Source organism: Daphnia carinata, chromosome 6, assembly GCF_022539665.2.
Source record: "Daphnia carinata strain CSIRO-1 chromosome 6, CSIRO_AGI_Dcar_HiC_V3, whole genome shotgun sequence".
Classification (NCBI taxonomy): Eukaryota; Metazoa; Arthropoda; class Branchiopoda; order Diplostraca; family Daphniidae; genus Daphnia; species Daphnia carinata.
In genome coordinates, this window is record NC_081336.1 from 4,680,014 (window position 1) to 4,694,883 (window position 14,870).

At 38.5% G+C, this 14,870-nt stretch overlaps 3 protein-coding genes across 8 annotated transcripts in view; 2 read left to right on the forward strand and 1 right to left on the reverse strand.

The window, feature by feature from the left end:
* LOC130689764 (NADH dehydrogenase [ubiquinone] 1 beta subcomplex subunit 3-like) overlaps positions 1-969 on the forward strand; it is a 33,934-nt gene extending 32,965 nt beyond the window's left edge. For 2 of the 3 annotated variants that reach the window (XM_059495869.1, XM_059495868.1), the window contains exons 2-3: positions 469-648; positions 715-969. In XM_059495869.1, coding sequence (XP_059351852.1) covers positions 497-648; positions 715-895 — 333 coding nt within the window. In that variant the 5' untranslated portion in view covers positions 469-496 and the 3' untranslated portion in view covers positions 896-969. Of the gene's footprint in view, positions 1-297; positions 420-468; positions 649-714 lie in introns of those variants that run through there. The other variant, XM_057512704.2, reaches the window with a different exon arrangement.
* Positions 913-11,336, reverse strand: LOC130689748 (ankyrin repeat and IBR domain-containing protein 1-like). 3 transcript variants are annotated; one of them, XM_057512684.2, is made up of 27 exons: positions 11,007-11,336; positions 10,714-10,948; positions 10,450-10,644; positions 10,192-10,389; positions 9,922-10,131; positions 7,866-7,987; positions 7,595-7,805; positions 7,354-7,533; positions 7,072-7,294; positions 6,851-7,008; positions 6,252-6,635; positions 6,072-6,195; positions 5,727-5,974; positions 5,564-5,665; positions 5,176-5,464; positions 5,063-5,115; positions 4,920-4,981; positions 4,779-4,855; positions 4,296-4,384; positions 4,069-4,221; positions 3,528-3,999; positions 3,267-3,446; positions 2,943-3,148; positions 2,600-2,788; positions 2,189-2,510; positions 1,823-1,911; positions 913-1,693 (listed from the first exon to the last, which is right to left on the reverse strand). In XM_057512684.2, the coding sequence occupies exons 1-27, from the start codon at positions 11,144-11,146 to the stop codon at positions 1,457-1,459; spliced, it is 5,148 nt and encodes a 1,715-aa protein (XP_057368667.1). In that variant the 5' UTR covers positions 11,147-11,336; the 3' UTR covers positions 913-1,456. The 3 variants fall into 3 exon arrangements, with proteins under 3 accessions (XP_057368667.1, XP_059351847.1, XP_057368666.1); XM_059495864.1 differs by lacking the exons at positions 9,922-10,131; positions 10,192-10,389; positions 10,450-10,644; positions 10,714-10,948; positions 11,007-11,336 and adding an exon at positions 8,052-8,409; XM_057512683.2 differs by lacking the exons at positions 9,922-10,131; positions 10,192-10,389; positions 10,450-10,644; positions 10,714-10,948; positions 11,007-11,336 and adding an exon at positions 8,052-8,407 and having other exon boundaries at positions 2,600-2,785.
* LOC130689758 (transmembrane protein 65-like) lies at positions 8,518-9,822 on the forward strand. 2 transcript variants are annotated; one of them, XM_057512698.2, is made up of 5 exons: positions 8,518-8,690; positions 8,750-8,929; positions 8,989-9,042; positions 9,105-9,172; positions 9,240-9,822. In XM_057512698.2, the coding sequence occupies exons 1-5, from the start codon at positions 8,618-8,620 to the stop codon at positions 9,549-9,551; spliced, it is 687 nt and encodes a 228-aa protein (XP_057368681.1). In that variant the 5' UTR covers positions 8,518-8,617; the 3' UTR covers positions 9,552-9,822. The 2 variants fall into 2 exon arrangements, with proteins under 2 accessions (XP_057368681.1, XP_057368682.1); XM_057512699.2 differs by having other exon boundaries at positions 8,518-8,687.
* Positions 11,337-14,870: the final 3,534 nt, after the last annotated feature.

Sequence of the window (14,870 nt, forward strand, 5' to 3'; positions counted from 1 at the left end):
TAAACAATGGCTGCTTTAAATTTCCATCTTCCCATCGCGTCACGCTGTCGAACCGTTGTTACGTTCATTAAATATATTTTAGTTGATTATAGTTATCAGAAATTACTCTTACTCTAACTTTTGTTCTTGACATGAACATCTTCATGCCAACTGGAAGTGATCGAGGGCGCAATCTCTACTGGTTTTAACATCTTGAAAGCACGGTGGTTGGACTATTATGTACATACTATGATGTATGGTTAGTATGATTTGTATGATTCTTACTCATGTAATTTGATGCATAGGGCCCACTTCATTTTGGAACCTTGCGAGTTGCGATAGCTAAATACGCCATCTGGGATCTGGTTGATTAGCTCACTTGCAGACGAAAATCCTCCATAAAGGATACTACGGCTGTTTATTTGGCTAACAGATTTCAGGTGAGCTTTTAGAAATCCAAAGAAAAACGTTATATAATTTTTCATGTAGATTGTTTTTTCAATTTATCATTATAGACATGGGAGGTGGTCACGCTCACGGACATGACCATGGTCATCACCATGGAATTAAAGTTCCTGACTATAGGCAATATAAGGTTGAAAATGCCCCAGAGTTGGTACAACTTAGAACTCTTCTTGCACAGAAAGGCCTTTCCGACCCATGGATAAGGTAAGCAATCTTTTGTTGGTTGTTGAATGTGTTTTACTTCTTTTGCTGTCCAATTTTGCTTTGCAGAAATGAAGTCTGGCGTTATGACCCAAAGGAATTCGGAACCACAGCTCAGCGTTGGAGGCTTGCTGCTTTCAGAGGATTTAAATGGGGATTTGCTGCTTTCTTAGCTACCATAACTATTGAGAAAGGACTGGAACTAGTAAACCCATCAGCAAGTAACCATCATGGTACATCCCACCATTGAAAATAACACATAATATGTAAGATTCAGAAGACTGTAATGGTATATTGTAGAGAAATACAAAGAGGGAAGAAGAATCTGTAGTTATAGGTAGAGGTTTGATGTTGGTCCATGAGCTGAGAAATACCTTTGAAGACCTTGAGAGGTATATGATATGAGAAATGTGGCTACATGTATAGGCATAGCAGTTACATCCCATTGATATTAAATGAAAAAAAAGGAAAAAAATTACAAAAAATACACCCAAGCAGATGGATTCCAAATTAGTCACAGTTAAACATCTACCATAACTGACCATGTAACAGTAACATTAACACAATTGCTTATAGAATTTCATCTCGAAATGATAGAATTGACTAGACTAGCGTATAATTAATGCCATAGGCTAAAAATAAAGTATATTAAGAATGACATCGAACACTTGATTGGTCAATTTAAATTCAAATAAAAAAACAGTTAAAGAAACTTGTTGCGCTCAAACTTTTGGTGCTTTCTGACAAACGTAAACGTGATAACAACAAACAAATGACCAGGTAGGACATGACTATAAACGTTACGACTTTGTCAGCCACTATTTTTGGGCCCAGATCGATCCGCGTGCACCTCACAAGCACCATGTTTTGAGAGATCGGCTGGTACTGATGTAGCAGCTGAATTGGCTAGGGTTTTTTTCGAGCGCTTACGTTTCTGTTCACGAGGAAGAAACAGGGCCTCGTGAAAAGCGTCACGCTGATTACAATCTCTTACCAATAGTACGGTGCTCAATTGACTTTCAGTGGGTGACTTTGGGAATTGAAACACCTACAAATAAAAGTTAGTGTTATGTCCAACAACAATTAAAAATGCGTAACGTTTGCAGATATCTCGAACACAAAAACAAAAACACGATAATAATTTTATACATTGAAATTTGAATTAGTAAATACATGCCTCTTTGTCGCGTTGTGGTTCACATGCCGACCGCGATATTATACGTGGGGATGGCGAGGGAAACGGAGAAAACGACGCCTCACAGTTATCTGGAGAAAATCAAACACATACATATCTAACTTAGTTGGATTACATTATTTTAACATCTTGACAGGGTCGCATGTTCCAGGGCGATGCTTGGTTACATGGGTATTAGACTATAAGGGTATTATCTACCAATATTGTTCACGGTAGTTTGGCAGTAGTAATAATGGCATAATGTAATATATTCATTGAATACTTCAACTCTCAGTGGGAAAAGATCAAAAACAAAACAAACAAAAAAAAACACGTGTTTGTTAGTGTCAAAAGAGAAATAAAAAATACCTGAGCAAAGCAGAGCTGGCATAGTCAATCGCCGAATGTCATGACGGCGTTTCTTTGGTCGGCAACTGCCATCCTTGGCGACGTAATTGTTAACACTCAGACGACCGGCAGACTTGGATAAACCTCGTTCCAGCGTGTGGTTTTGAAGCATGCCCGGAAGTACGGCGGTTGTTAAACTTGAAGAACGATTACCTCTGCCAGATTTTATGGATCTATCCAATACGCTCTGGTTTGAATGAGCACCAGGTTCAGGTGTGCGAGAGATGGCTACGCCACTGATGTATGTTGTTGTGCAGTATAGAGTGGGTGAATGTTTTCGGACCTAGAACGGGAAAATGTTAATCGTGATGAAAGTAGCAACAGGTAGAGAAGAACAGATGACCAACAGGCATAGGCAGCTTAAAACTCTACCTGGTGATGAAGATCACCATTACGGTGGTTCTCGTCTGTCACCGCAGACAACATGTTTTCGGAATTAAAAGAATCCAATTCCAAAAGAGGGAACTGGTTGCAAGACGTGTGTGCGGACCGGAAGGTGTGCGATATTTCCGTTTTACCAGAAACGTTCGATTGGCGGACAAGTTTTGGCTTACGCATCTTCTTGGCAAAAAACAAAACAAAAAATCAATCAATCAATCAATTCAATAAATAAAAACAATCAACGAACAAATTGTAAAATAATAATAAATTAAAACACAGGAGACGTAATTCGAAACAACTTTCCCGAATCACAACATTTAACCTAAAACTCAACTGTTGGTATCGGTATCTCATCCTCTCTTGCATGCGCATTGTCTTCAGACGACGTGCAAGTTCCAAACTCATCGCTGCCATAATCCGTTCCAAGGCTTTGAAGGCGAAGGAGCGTGCGGGTCGGGGGACCTTGTGAAATGCCTTCCACCAGTTCGTGAATGCAATCGTGAGATTCGAGCTCCAACGACGGACAGCGTACATGAACTCCTAAACCAGCAATAGAAACATAATGGAGAAGGAAACAAGTGATAGACGATGGATGAGCAACAAAAGGCGTAATAAACTAATTGAAAATAAAATAAAATAATACGAAAATAAAGCTAACCGGTTCGTATGTCACAAGCCGAATGCGACCTTTTAGGGAAAGGAAGAGAAGATACAGCGCCATCGGAGACGGTATCGAGTTGTTGATCTTCACAAAGAGACGAGGAAAAAAAACCAGCATTCTGATGGAGTTCCGATATTTCAAAACGGCCTTCACTTTCGCCGTGTTTATCAATTGGTGCTGCGTATCGAATTGAAATCGCTATCAATGGATCTTACCAATTCCTGCCAAGAGAAATCTAAATTCTTAAATTCTTGTTACCCGAATCACGTTGATCTAGGTGATAGTTTTCCGGTGAAAGTTCTTGATTATTAGCTAAGGTTTTCATAAAGTTTTCGACAGACGATTCAGTCGTTTGACAAGCTGCAGCCGCGCTCGCTTCCGTGGCCAATTTCCCTGATTCTTCCAGTGACAAAAAAATTGCTAGACGTAGTTGGGCGTCTTCCGAACAGCTTTCCATAGAGGGCAATTCAAACACGGTGTTGCGAGATGCCGTCTGTTCCTGGTTTTGTTTGCGAACTTCATCTTCTATCAGCTGAAGACGTGACATCTCCAACGCAATGACTAGATCCATCGCAAAATCAGCCGTGGCTATCGACGGCTGATCTAGCGATTCGCTCCGACTGCAGCGAAGACTACAAAATGGATGAATTTTCCCATTTCTTGGATTCCGGGCTCGAGGTCGTCCGCAGCCTTGGCGATCACACACACCTAATAGACTCACTGTCAAAGCCTTTGAAATCGAAGGGAGATATCAATGGTAGACCAATTGTTTTTATGTCATACGCTGTTTCGGTTTTACTTGATTTATATCGGAGTCTTCTTCATCCGAATTCGCATCAGGCCAATCGTAGATAGCACTCAGGTTGGTGTGTCGGCCTTGACTGTCTTTTACCCACGGGTTATTAGGGTCTAGTTGGCGTAGTGATATAGCTATCGCCTCAGTTATTTGGTCCTACAAATGTGAGAAAATGCACCATAAAACGGGAAAACTCTTTAAAGATTTTTTTTTTTTTTAATTGTCGCTACATCTTCCATTGGATCCATTCCCATAAGACCAGGAAATCTTCTGCGACGCACTCGCCGTAACGCGGGCGGAGTCTCGGGTGGTATTAACCCTAGAAGAAACATTATATGATATGGAGATAATTTCGAATAGCAGCATTTAAAGATGTTGACAGCTAGTTGCCGCGATACATTTTTTAAATTGCGATAGGCGATCAAATGCTTATTGTGATCATTTCTCAAATAATTTTTTTTTTTACAGATATACCAGGTATAAATTGATCACCGAATTGATTTGATTGCCAATTAGTATTTCTTATTGCGACCGTAATCACGACCGAAATTTTTTGTGACTAATGGTAAGCTTGATTGACAGTTTTCCATTGGCCAAATTTATATACTTTGTTGTTCACTTTCAAAATTCATGATAACTTATAATAAATAACCAAGTTGTCAATAAAAGAAAAGATTCCATAAAACATAAATTAGTTAAATAAAGAATTTCACCTTTCGAAACAGCGCGGATGAATTCGTGGCGTTTCCGTCGGACTCTCAGCGTCATGTTTACGATTGTGGAACGAGGTCTAATAAAATTACAATGATTTACATTACTGTCCACTCAAACCTTAGCCAGAACGCGAAACGTACGTGCGCAAGTAAGGACGCGCAACCATCTCTGATAATTTTTCGGTTAATGACTCCAACTCATTCTAAAAAAAACAAAGCAAAAACAAACACATACAATCATTGAACTCGTTTGTGTAAGTGCTCAAGAATTTTGTTTTCATTACCTGCATGAATTCAAATATTGTTTTATTGTAGCCGTTGTCTTCCAGATAGTATCCTATAATGACACGATGATTAGTTAAGCCAAATGTAGTGCATGTTGAAATATGCAACCAACCGTAAACGTATGAACCACACAATATTCTTCTGGCTTTCAGCAATTCCCGAATGCCTTCTTCGATAAATCTCGTGCATGCTGGCGCGCTAGGAAGACCACTTAAAGAAGGGCGATAACCGGTAACACCTTTTGAGTCATAATGCCCCAGAACAGGACTACGGGCCGCCGGCAATGACGATGCTAAGAGTTCCATTTTCCTGCGAGCAGAATGCAGCAGCGGCTCCTCTAGAAGACGTGAATTTTCATGGTTTTTAAAACGGGTGTAGAAATGAATAAACCGATTTAATTCCTGTAAAAAAAAAATAAATAAAAAGATAAATAAAAAATAAATAAATAAACAAAGTTGAAGGTCCAATAATGCCCGTTAAAGTGTATCACAGCTAAATACCTGTAATTGTTTGTTGCGCTGTCCAGCTTCGCTTATCATTGAACCTTGCTTTTCGTCTGCCTTGTGCATGGCTTCATAACGATTACAGCGAAAATAGCCACCCTTTTAGAATACAATGCTATAGTTTTTTAAAAAGATAATAGGACGAATAAAATTTCCGCACCGTCGCAGAACTATGTTTTTTCCAAGAATCGAGACAAACCCAACAAAAATCAAATTTGCATTTTGAGCATTTCATATGATTGCATCCTTCGTTCTTTTGGATGGGGGACTTGCAACTTGGACAAGCTTTACAATTCGTCACGAGCCAGTAGCAGTTGGCTGCATCTTCGCTCTCAGTACACGTAGATTTGAGTTCCTCGGGGCGAACTTCTGCTACCTTCTGCAACCACTGAAGCCACTGTTCACAACCTAATTTTTTTTTTCAAAGCGTCGCGTTAAATATAGGAAAGTTGTAGAAATGCTTGTTCTTAACAAACAGATGGGTATTTATTAAATTTTTTTTTACCTGAGGGCGCATGAGCATCACCGAGACATTCCCAGCAAAAGAAATGACCATTTCCACAGTCAACTGAATGGGAAGTGCGTGGTGGAGCTCTAGGAGAAAATATGTTAATTGTGTTTGGTTGTCCCTTTAAAATAGAAAGGATAAGTGAATAGTTAATGTTTGAAATTAACATTAACAAACCTGCTCGGATTCGGGCAATCGAACGGCAAAACCGCAGCCAGTACCAGGGCACCACTTAATAGACGGATTAGTTGCGACAAACGAATTAAGATCGAAATGTAAATATTTTCTAGCTGTTTCTTTCGACACTAGACTTTCAATGAGCTCGACAGGAACTAACATCGAACAGCCAAGTGCTGGACAAGTAACATGGTGCGCATCACCTTCAATGATTTTCAAGGTAAGGTAGCTTGACCAACATCGGCGACAAAATGAGTGATCACAAGGAATATAGACCCGAGAAGAATTCTGCTCTAGCATTTCCAAGCAAATGCCGCAACACTCGTCACGGAAATCTTCAACTTGATCGGAAATTCTTGATCTGCAGGGAGACGTCGGAGGTGCCTGGATTTAGGGAGAGAAATAATTGAGTTTAACTTATGAATGGCTCTGAATAATAACAATGTAATTTCATTCACAAAAAAAAAATAAATAAATAAAAAAATCATTAAAAAATAAAATAACTAAACAAAAAAAAAAGTAAAATTTAAAAAATTGCAATAATAACAGAATCATAAACAATCAATAAAGTAATAAATAATAAGGTTTTTTTTTTTTACCTCGAGGTATTCCAAGCTGGCCTCAAGGATGTTAGTAGATTCACATGGCAACAAATTTCGGAAACGAAGTGCTGATAATGGTGTCTGAAGTCCCATTGATTCACAGCAAAGAACTGGATCAGTCATCCATTTTTCAAGAAGCAGTTCTCGAGACCACTCTACATACTCCGAAAAGGAAAGCTGAACAACAAAAGGTATAATTTCTAACCTTAAAATCTTACCGTTATCTCTTAGCAGGGCTTCGGCTGTGAAAAGCGGTATATGAAGCATGTCAGCAGTTTCCACTACCAACTGGTCTTTCGCCTCTTGCAAATCTTGCGCTCGAAGTCCCGTGTAGACTTCTTCTGTATCCAGAAGAGAAGGGCCAACAACAACTGACGCGGCACCCCGAACGTAATTCGGTTCTTCTATTAAATCAGTTCCCATCTCAACTGGTGCATCGGCCTGTAAATTGAATTTCGGTTACAGCGGGAGACGAATAGGACAACCTAACGATTCCTTACGAAAACCATGCGCGATTCCAAGAACAGAGCAATATCGTGGAAATTCGCTTTCATTGCTACGTCACAAGGAGTAGATCTTTCATAATTTTCAAGAAAGAGAGGAGCACCATGGGAAACCAATAGCTCAACTATTCGATCTAATCCAGATCCAGCTGCTAAGTGTAAGACTGTATTCCCATTCTAAGAACAAAGATATAAGTACCATTATAGAGAAAAAGGGGAATAAAAATTGAAGTTCTACTGTTTCTTGGGCTTTAAGATCAGCCTGTTCAATGCCTCCTAGAGCAGAACTGAATCCTCCTTTCCACTGCAAGATGAGCTGAGCACATGCTAGTCGCCTGTCTTGTGCAGAAGGAGGGGCATTTAGGGACAGTTTACAGGCAAGATGAAGTGCTGTTTCATTTCTAGCATTCTGTTTGTTTGGATTTCCATACAAATCTGTCAAAAAAATTCTGGAAAACATAGTTGAAAATGATATGTAAAAGTTTGCAGTTTCATTTTTGTGATAATACCTCAGCAGGTGCTTCATTCCATGTTTTGCAGCGTAGTGCATAGCAGTGTTATGTTGATGGTGTTCCCCATAACTTAGGTTGGGATCAAGTGATTTTCTTAGTTCAGGAGAATTGTGATAAACCTATTCCATTTGAAGAACTTCAAATAAAAAGCTACCAAATACTGACTGAAACCTCATTTCATACTTGCATTGCTGCATATTCATCTCCATGTTGGATGTGTTTACGAAATTTGGAAGAAGCACTTCCCATATTCCGATTGTATGATTAATTCTCAAAAAATATATCTTCTTCATAAAGACTGAAAAATAGTTTACTAGCAAAAAATTTGGCTCCAACGAACTTCTATTTATCCTCTGGCGTATACAATACGTGATGGTATTACATATGTGAAATCAGCTACATGAATACCTCCTGGTTCTTTTGGCACATTTTAAACTGAGCTCTTTCAACGTTGAAGAAACACCTTCTTCATCAACATTGGCAACACAAAAACAAAACAAACGCTTTTACGTTTGACATTTCGGCACCGACTATACCGCGTGCTTGGACCGTGGAATGGTATACCATGGGAATCCTGATAATGGGTAGAGCCTACGAAACTTTTTTAACGGTTTCCAGATTTTACCAAAGATTTTACCTTGCGTGGTTTGTTTAGTGTTTTGGACATGGATTTATGGGGACTTGCGACGACTAGTTTAGTTCATGACTTTGTTTATTACGTAAATTTGTGTTGATACACGAACCTCAAAATGTTGCGAACGACAATGCTAATTAGTTTTATCAAGAGGAATGCAACTTTGGATTCGTATCGTGTTTTCGGTGGTGATCTCTTAACACGTTAACTCGTTTAAGCTATAGCATACTTTATCGTACATATTTAGGTAGAAAATGCCAGCTCAAAATAAGCAGACTTGAATTTGCAAAGAATTTTCAAACTGAGCCTCCTAATACAAGTGACTTGACCCAACAGAAATACACCACAAAAATTGAAAAGTGGGTTGCAAGTTTATCACCTGCGCAACACAGTATTCTCCTGTCTGTGCTGTTAAAGCAAACAGAAGGTAGATAAATTACTATATTGAAAAGTTCTTGATAGCAAAAGTGTTATTATTACCAACAGTGCCTAAAGACAGTTTACCACCACTGCCTTTAACAACATCACAGCTTCTTCATGGTAAATCAATAATATTAACTTTTCTTAAATTTTAATTACATTTCCACTTCCTCACATTTCAGTTGGAATACATTACTCCCTTCCTTTCATTGGGTTTGGATTTTTGGATAATTTCATCATGATTATTGCTGTTAGTTAACACAAAGTGAAATGAAAAATGTAAGTAATCTAAATGTGTGGTTGATTTTTTTTCTCAGGGTGACTACATAGATTTAACGGTTGGAAGTATGCTTGGAATTTCTACAATGGCTGCAGCTGGAATAGGGAATGCAATATCAGATGTTGCTGGAGTTGGATCTGCTCAGTTTGTTGAGTCTTTTTCACAAAAATTAGGTATTCCTCAACCAAAGCTTGAGCCTCAGCAGTATGCTTTTCCATCAACGACCTGGGCGATTAATATCGGGCGTGCTGTTGGTGTTGCTATTGGATGTTTACTTGGGATGGTACCACTTCTGTTTTTGCCTACATCAGATAGCAAGAGGCATTCACAAGATGCTAGCCATGTGTAGTTGGAGGGTTGCTGATTGGTAAAAATATTTTGGATACGTATCCTAGACACATTTTACTATCCGATCCGTGCATTGGACATTTTAAAAATCATTCCTGTGAGCTTTTGCTGAGATTTTAAATGTTGAGTCATCACATATTGATTGCAGGCATCAACCGCATGTTGTATTAAATATGAACTTTGGGGGAGAACCATCCCCTAATACTGCCAACTCCGTAGATTTTATTCTAGCATAGTTGTCACCTTGAGAAATAAATGAAAACTAAAACCCGTTTGAGTAATCCATTTTTATTAAGATTCTTCGGTGTATATTACGACACAACTCACGCAGGCCTTGAGCGTACTTGGTTGAAGAGGCGATCTTTAATTACTTGAGCCAACAAACCATGAAGAGCTTCTATCGATGTTTTCGTAGCGTCCCGTGCAGCTTTAGCCAGCCTATCTTCTGATCGCCTATCCTCAATGCTGGAACCGCTAACCCCAACTCCGCTGCCAACTAATGCAGCACGTCCAAGGGAATTTTCTGCTTGCTCGAGCTTTTCGGAAAGATCAGATACTTGACCAGTTGTATAGTCAGCATTCTACCCAATAATGTGTAATGAGGACCATTGTAATTATGAAAAAATAAAATTTTAACTTACAGTTGTGAGAGAAGAGGAACTCAGTGTACTGACCCAGTACTTATTCCACAGCGAATCTAACAAACGGCGATCCAACGAAGATTTAAAGTAAGAAACTTCAAGAGCATAATATTGCTTGCAGTGGACTCCAAAATCTTCAACCTTATTGAGTGGTATAGTTTGGTATTCACTTGGTTCTTCATTTGGAGGTTTGTAGCCCTTAAGAAATATGTATAATTTAAGCTATGTGTACCACATTTATCAAAATGCATTATTCACCTTAGGGTATGTTCGGAATGCACCAAGACACACTTTCCCAGCTGAAATGGTCCTAACAGGATCAACCACAATAGCAACAAAGGGCTCTTGGAAATTTTGATTCAACATTTGAGTTGAAACATCTATTCCTGAGAGCCAACAACCATATCCAGGATGAGAATGATACCAACCAATGGCATTTTCCAAACGATTGACCTAACAGTTTTAACAAAATCTGATCTATTGCTGGATAAGAAATACATTGGTGGTAAACAAAATTTTTACCTGTTTAGCAGATTCAATGTATGCTGTCATATACTCATAGGCCTGTGATTGTGCATTCACTCTTGTTTCTGTTCCTTCAACTGGCAAAGCAAATGCATCCATTACTACCATTGTGTTTGCATCAACTTTGCCCAAAAGTAATCCCATCACTTCTAGATGTCCTCCAGACCGGGCATGAGTAACCATTTTCAGCAATGCCAAGGCTGATATACGGATCTCTTTGAAGAAATGTGGGCTGCAATTGAAAGTTTTGAGTTATAAGTTTCTACTTAGAAACAAAATTTAAACAATACTCTTTATCCCATGGTTTCGCAGCCAACATGTCTTGTTGTTGTTTCCTATCATATCGGTATATTTCATCGACAGAACTTATGTTTTCCACATTGTTAGCCATCAGCCAATTATTTAGAGCTATATTTGACTGAGAACTCATCTTCGATCCGAAACACGAAAAACCTCAATTCGTTACTTTAACTTTTTGATTTCAGACCTTTGCCTTTTGCAAATTAGAAATATATAGTCAGCGGTGAACTAGTCAATGAACGGCTGACTAGACAGTAAACACCACACAACCTCCACCCGAGAACGCACAGTTCTGATCTCAACTGGTCAATAGCACAGCCTACAAAATATTAAATAAAGACGAAATGTACAAAGCAGAAGAATGGGCTGGAGCTATGATCGGCCTCATCGCTAGAGGTCAGGTCATACTACTGTGAAAAATTTCTATTTTCCTTTTACCATAATGATTACGTGCTTCCCACATACGGGTGTTGGCGGGTAACCTATTTCATTTATTGAAGTTAATTTTAAACTATAATTTTCTATTACCTTTCCCAATGACCCATAAATAAATTTCTAAGATTCCTAGAACGTTTAGCTGTTAATTTGTAGAGTCTTATTTTACCCAGAAATGCCGCTCTGATCGATTCTTTGGTCATGATCGGCGATCCGATCAAACTGTGGCAACATGGTCTCCGCAAGTTGACTCGACCGTTCGGGTTCCCAGCGGCACCCCCACTCTTGCGTTTTGATTGGCTCTCCAGCTTCGATGCCAGTGGCAACCACCACTGAAAGAAAGCAAGCTGTTGATGTGTCGTCTGCTTGTGCCGTCTGCGTGTCGTCTGCATCGATTTTAATTTTCAAAATAATTCAATTTTCAAATCACAAAATTACTAATCAAAAATCATGAAACGTTCCTGATATCAATACTGACATCTTTTACTACAACCCCTTGGATTCGACGGCAAGCGACTTTTTTGTTTCCGGTGAACCATGATAATGTAAGTAGTTGTAATAATAATGTAAAGACTGTAAATATTTGAATATGAAAATAAACCGAATGAAAAATTGTCTTTTTTTTGTATTATAATAACAATAAGCCTATACAATAAGATAATATAGAATCGTAAAACTGTTTTTGAATTTTATTTACGCTGATAATAATAGAAAATTTAAAAATTGCGCCTAAAAATAATGGCACCCGTTTTCTCAATTGTGATTGGTTGTTTGTAACTTAGTATTTCCTTAACTAATTTGATAAATTTTTGTTGTTTAATACCCACGAAAACATTCCTCGTGAAACAAGGAATCGAGGTAATACCTTAATAACATATCATAAGCCTAAAGAATGCCTAAACGAAGGGCCCAAAGTTGTCGATTTTTCGTAGTTTCCCCTCCTCCCATACACCGTCCAAAAATTAAATATTTATTAATGGAAAAACTATCGGTCTGAAATGAATTATTTTCATTTAACGAATAGCTCTTAGTATGAGCTTTCTAATTCTGTAACATTAAAAGTAGGATTTCCGTAACCAAAAAATTTCTGGAACGAAAGATTTTTTGTCGTTTTATCGTTTGGGTCTATTACATCTTTGGATCGCAAAGCTTTGCAAATAATTTTTTTATATTTTTTTGTGATGGAAATACTGCATTAAATTTTATGAAAATCGAAAGCCCTTACAATGGGCTATTTTTTGCAATTAGAATTATTCTTTTTAGACCAATAGTTTGTCTATTAATAAATATTTTATTTTTGGACGGTGTATGGGAGGAGGGGAAACTATGAAAAACCGAAAACTTTTCATTTCTTATGGTGGTTTTCGTCTGACATTTTTTTCCACCACGGTCGCAGTGTTGTCCAAGAAGTGGGGGATCATTTCTACAAACAGATTATCCCGCTTCTTTTAGACTCGTGACAATATTATAGAACTTATGGAATTGTATTTACATCGTAATGTCCGGCGTTTGTCCATTGAATAAGTATTTAGTTAGATTTTGGTTCACCAAAAAGGACCAAGACTTGGAGTATGCGACAACAAAATACTTACCAAAACGACGGATTTCTTTTAACGTAACTAGAAGAGTGAAAGATGTCGCTGACAAAACTGATTTTATTAGTTTTGAGTTCTTAAAAAGTTATACACCTGTAACGTATGCTAAACTGCGTATTTTTGCAACCATGCTTATCCCGTCTGAGTTTTTTTTTCAACATAAGTGCCATAGCGGAAACTTAAATTACAATCTTTAAATAGAGAAAATTGCCATAGTTCGGCATAATTTTTTAAATGAGATTTTCGACTTAAATACTTCAGATTTTATACCAAACATTCAAAACCCCTCTTAACCTAACTGGCCTTGGAAACATACGGGAAGGATGATGTTTACATTGGAAAGCTTCAGCTGACAACTGACTATTCACACTGATATATTGTCGGGGGGAAAAAAATCGCAGATGTTGCAATCTCTTCTATGAGACGCTAAAGCTGACGTCGTAACTGCGTATGCTGAAGCTTCCGGCAAAAGATGCTGTAACATACCTAGAGATTAACAAACCATTGTGTAGCGGTCAGTTCGAAGAATTTATGCAGCCTTAGGCAAGGTGCTTACACTTATAATAGTGGGATAGAAGCCATCTTCCTCTCCCACTTTAGTTCTACCCGAGTTCTGCCTCAGTTCACACTTTCTCTTTTTCACTCCCTACAGGTTGTTCAGAAACATTAAGTAAATTCATTTGTAATTTTGACTTCCAATGCAGTGTGTTCGTTTAGGAGTAAAATACAATGTTTAAATCCAATGTGGCAATAAAGTGATTTTATTTACCTGTAGAGGTATTCGTTTCTAATTGGGTCATACTAACTATTAAAAAACGATTCTCTAGGCGGAATATTAGAAGATAATGAAGACACAGGATTTACGGCATTAATACTAGGGATTACGCACCGTGAAAAGGTACAGGACTACGAATTATTCCAACAAAAAACAGAATAAAGTCGCGACAATTGAAAGGGGTGTCTCTCCATGTCAAGTCGATCACGCCACATCCGGCGAGATGGGTCTGAGTTATATGAACGAAGGCGGTGATATACGAAGGTGTGACCGGATGGTGATCGGATCCCAACCGGCAGGACGTGGGCTATCTATTGTATTGTAGAGAACTAGCCATATAAATTTTAGTTAGTATTTCTTGCACTGTTGAAGCGTATTGTAGCACAATTCACCTTTACCCTCTTGAGTTGGTTGATAATCTTTGGTCGTTAGCGCGACCATAACTGGAACCAGTAAAACAAAAGATTGAGGAATTGGAATGCTTTAAAAAAAAAGTCGTGAACTACTCCTGAAAAGCTGCATGACAGCAGTTGCCTCCTAATGGAGGGCAACCATACGACACCCAACAATACTAGAACGGTAGCCGGAGAGATAGGACCTGGAGAAATAGGACCTGGAAATTTAGGACTCAAAATAGGACCCGGAAAATTGGGACCATTTTTGCCAGACAGTTCTTAACAAGTCCTATTTCTTCATCATGGGGTTCCAATTCTCCATCATGAAGGTCCTAAATCTCCATCATAAAAGACCTATTTCTCCATCACAAGATCGATACTAACAAGGGGAACCGAACGTAATTTCTTTGTTTCAATTCATACTTGTAAAGTTTTTGCATGATTATCCCAGACAGCACAGTTTTGTCTTTAACACGTTTTTTGTACTAGTCAACGGGACTGCGCCTACCGTATTAAAAACGTCCCAGAATGGTCTGATAGGTGACTAATTCTGGTTCTTATGTCCGCCAAACCAGGGATAAAAAAGGGCTTTTGTAGGTTTTTTGTACGGGGACTTGGGCCTAAAGACGTATTTTGGTTGGGCCAATAAACGTC

Coding starts and splice junctions, on each gene's coding strand:
- LOC130689748 (XM_057512684.2), bottom strand. CDS start 11,146: ATGAGTTCTCAGTCAAATATAGCTCTAAATAATTGGCTGATGGCTAAC. Junction 10,390..10,449: donor CATTCCGAACATACCCTAAG/GTGAATAATGCA, acceptor ATATTTCTTAAG/GGCTACAAACCTCCAAATGA. Junction 5,975..6,071: donor TGATGCTCATGCGCCCTCAG/GTAAAAAAAAAT, acceptor AAAAAAAATTAG/GTTGTGAACAGTGGCTTCAG.
- LOC130689758 (XM_057512698.2), top strand. CDS start 8,618: ATGTTGCGAACGACAATGCTAATTAGTTTTATCAAGAGGAATGCAACT. Junction 8,930..8,988: donor GCTGTTAAAGCAAACAGAAG/GTAGATAAATTA, acceptor TATTACCAACAG/TGCCTAAAGACAGTTTACCA. Junction 9,043..9,104: donor AACATCACAGCTTCTTCATG/GTAAATCAATAA, acceptor CTCACATTTCAG/TTGGAATACATTACTCCCTT.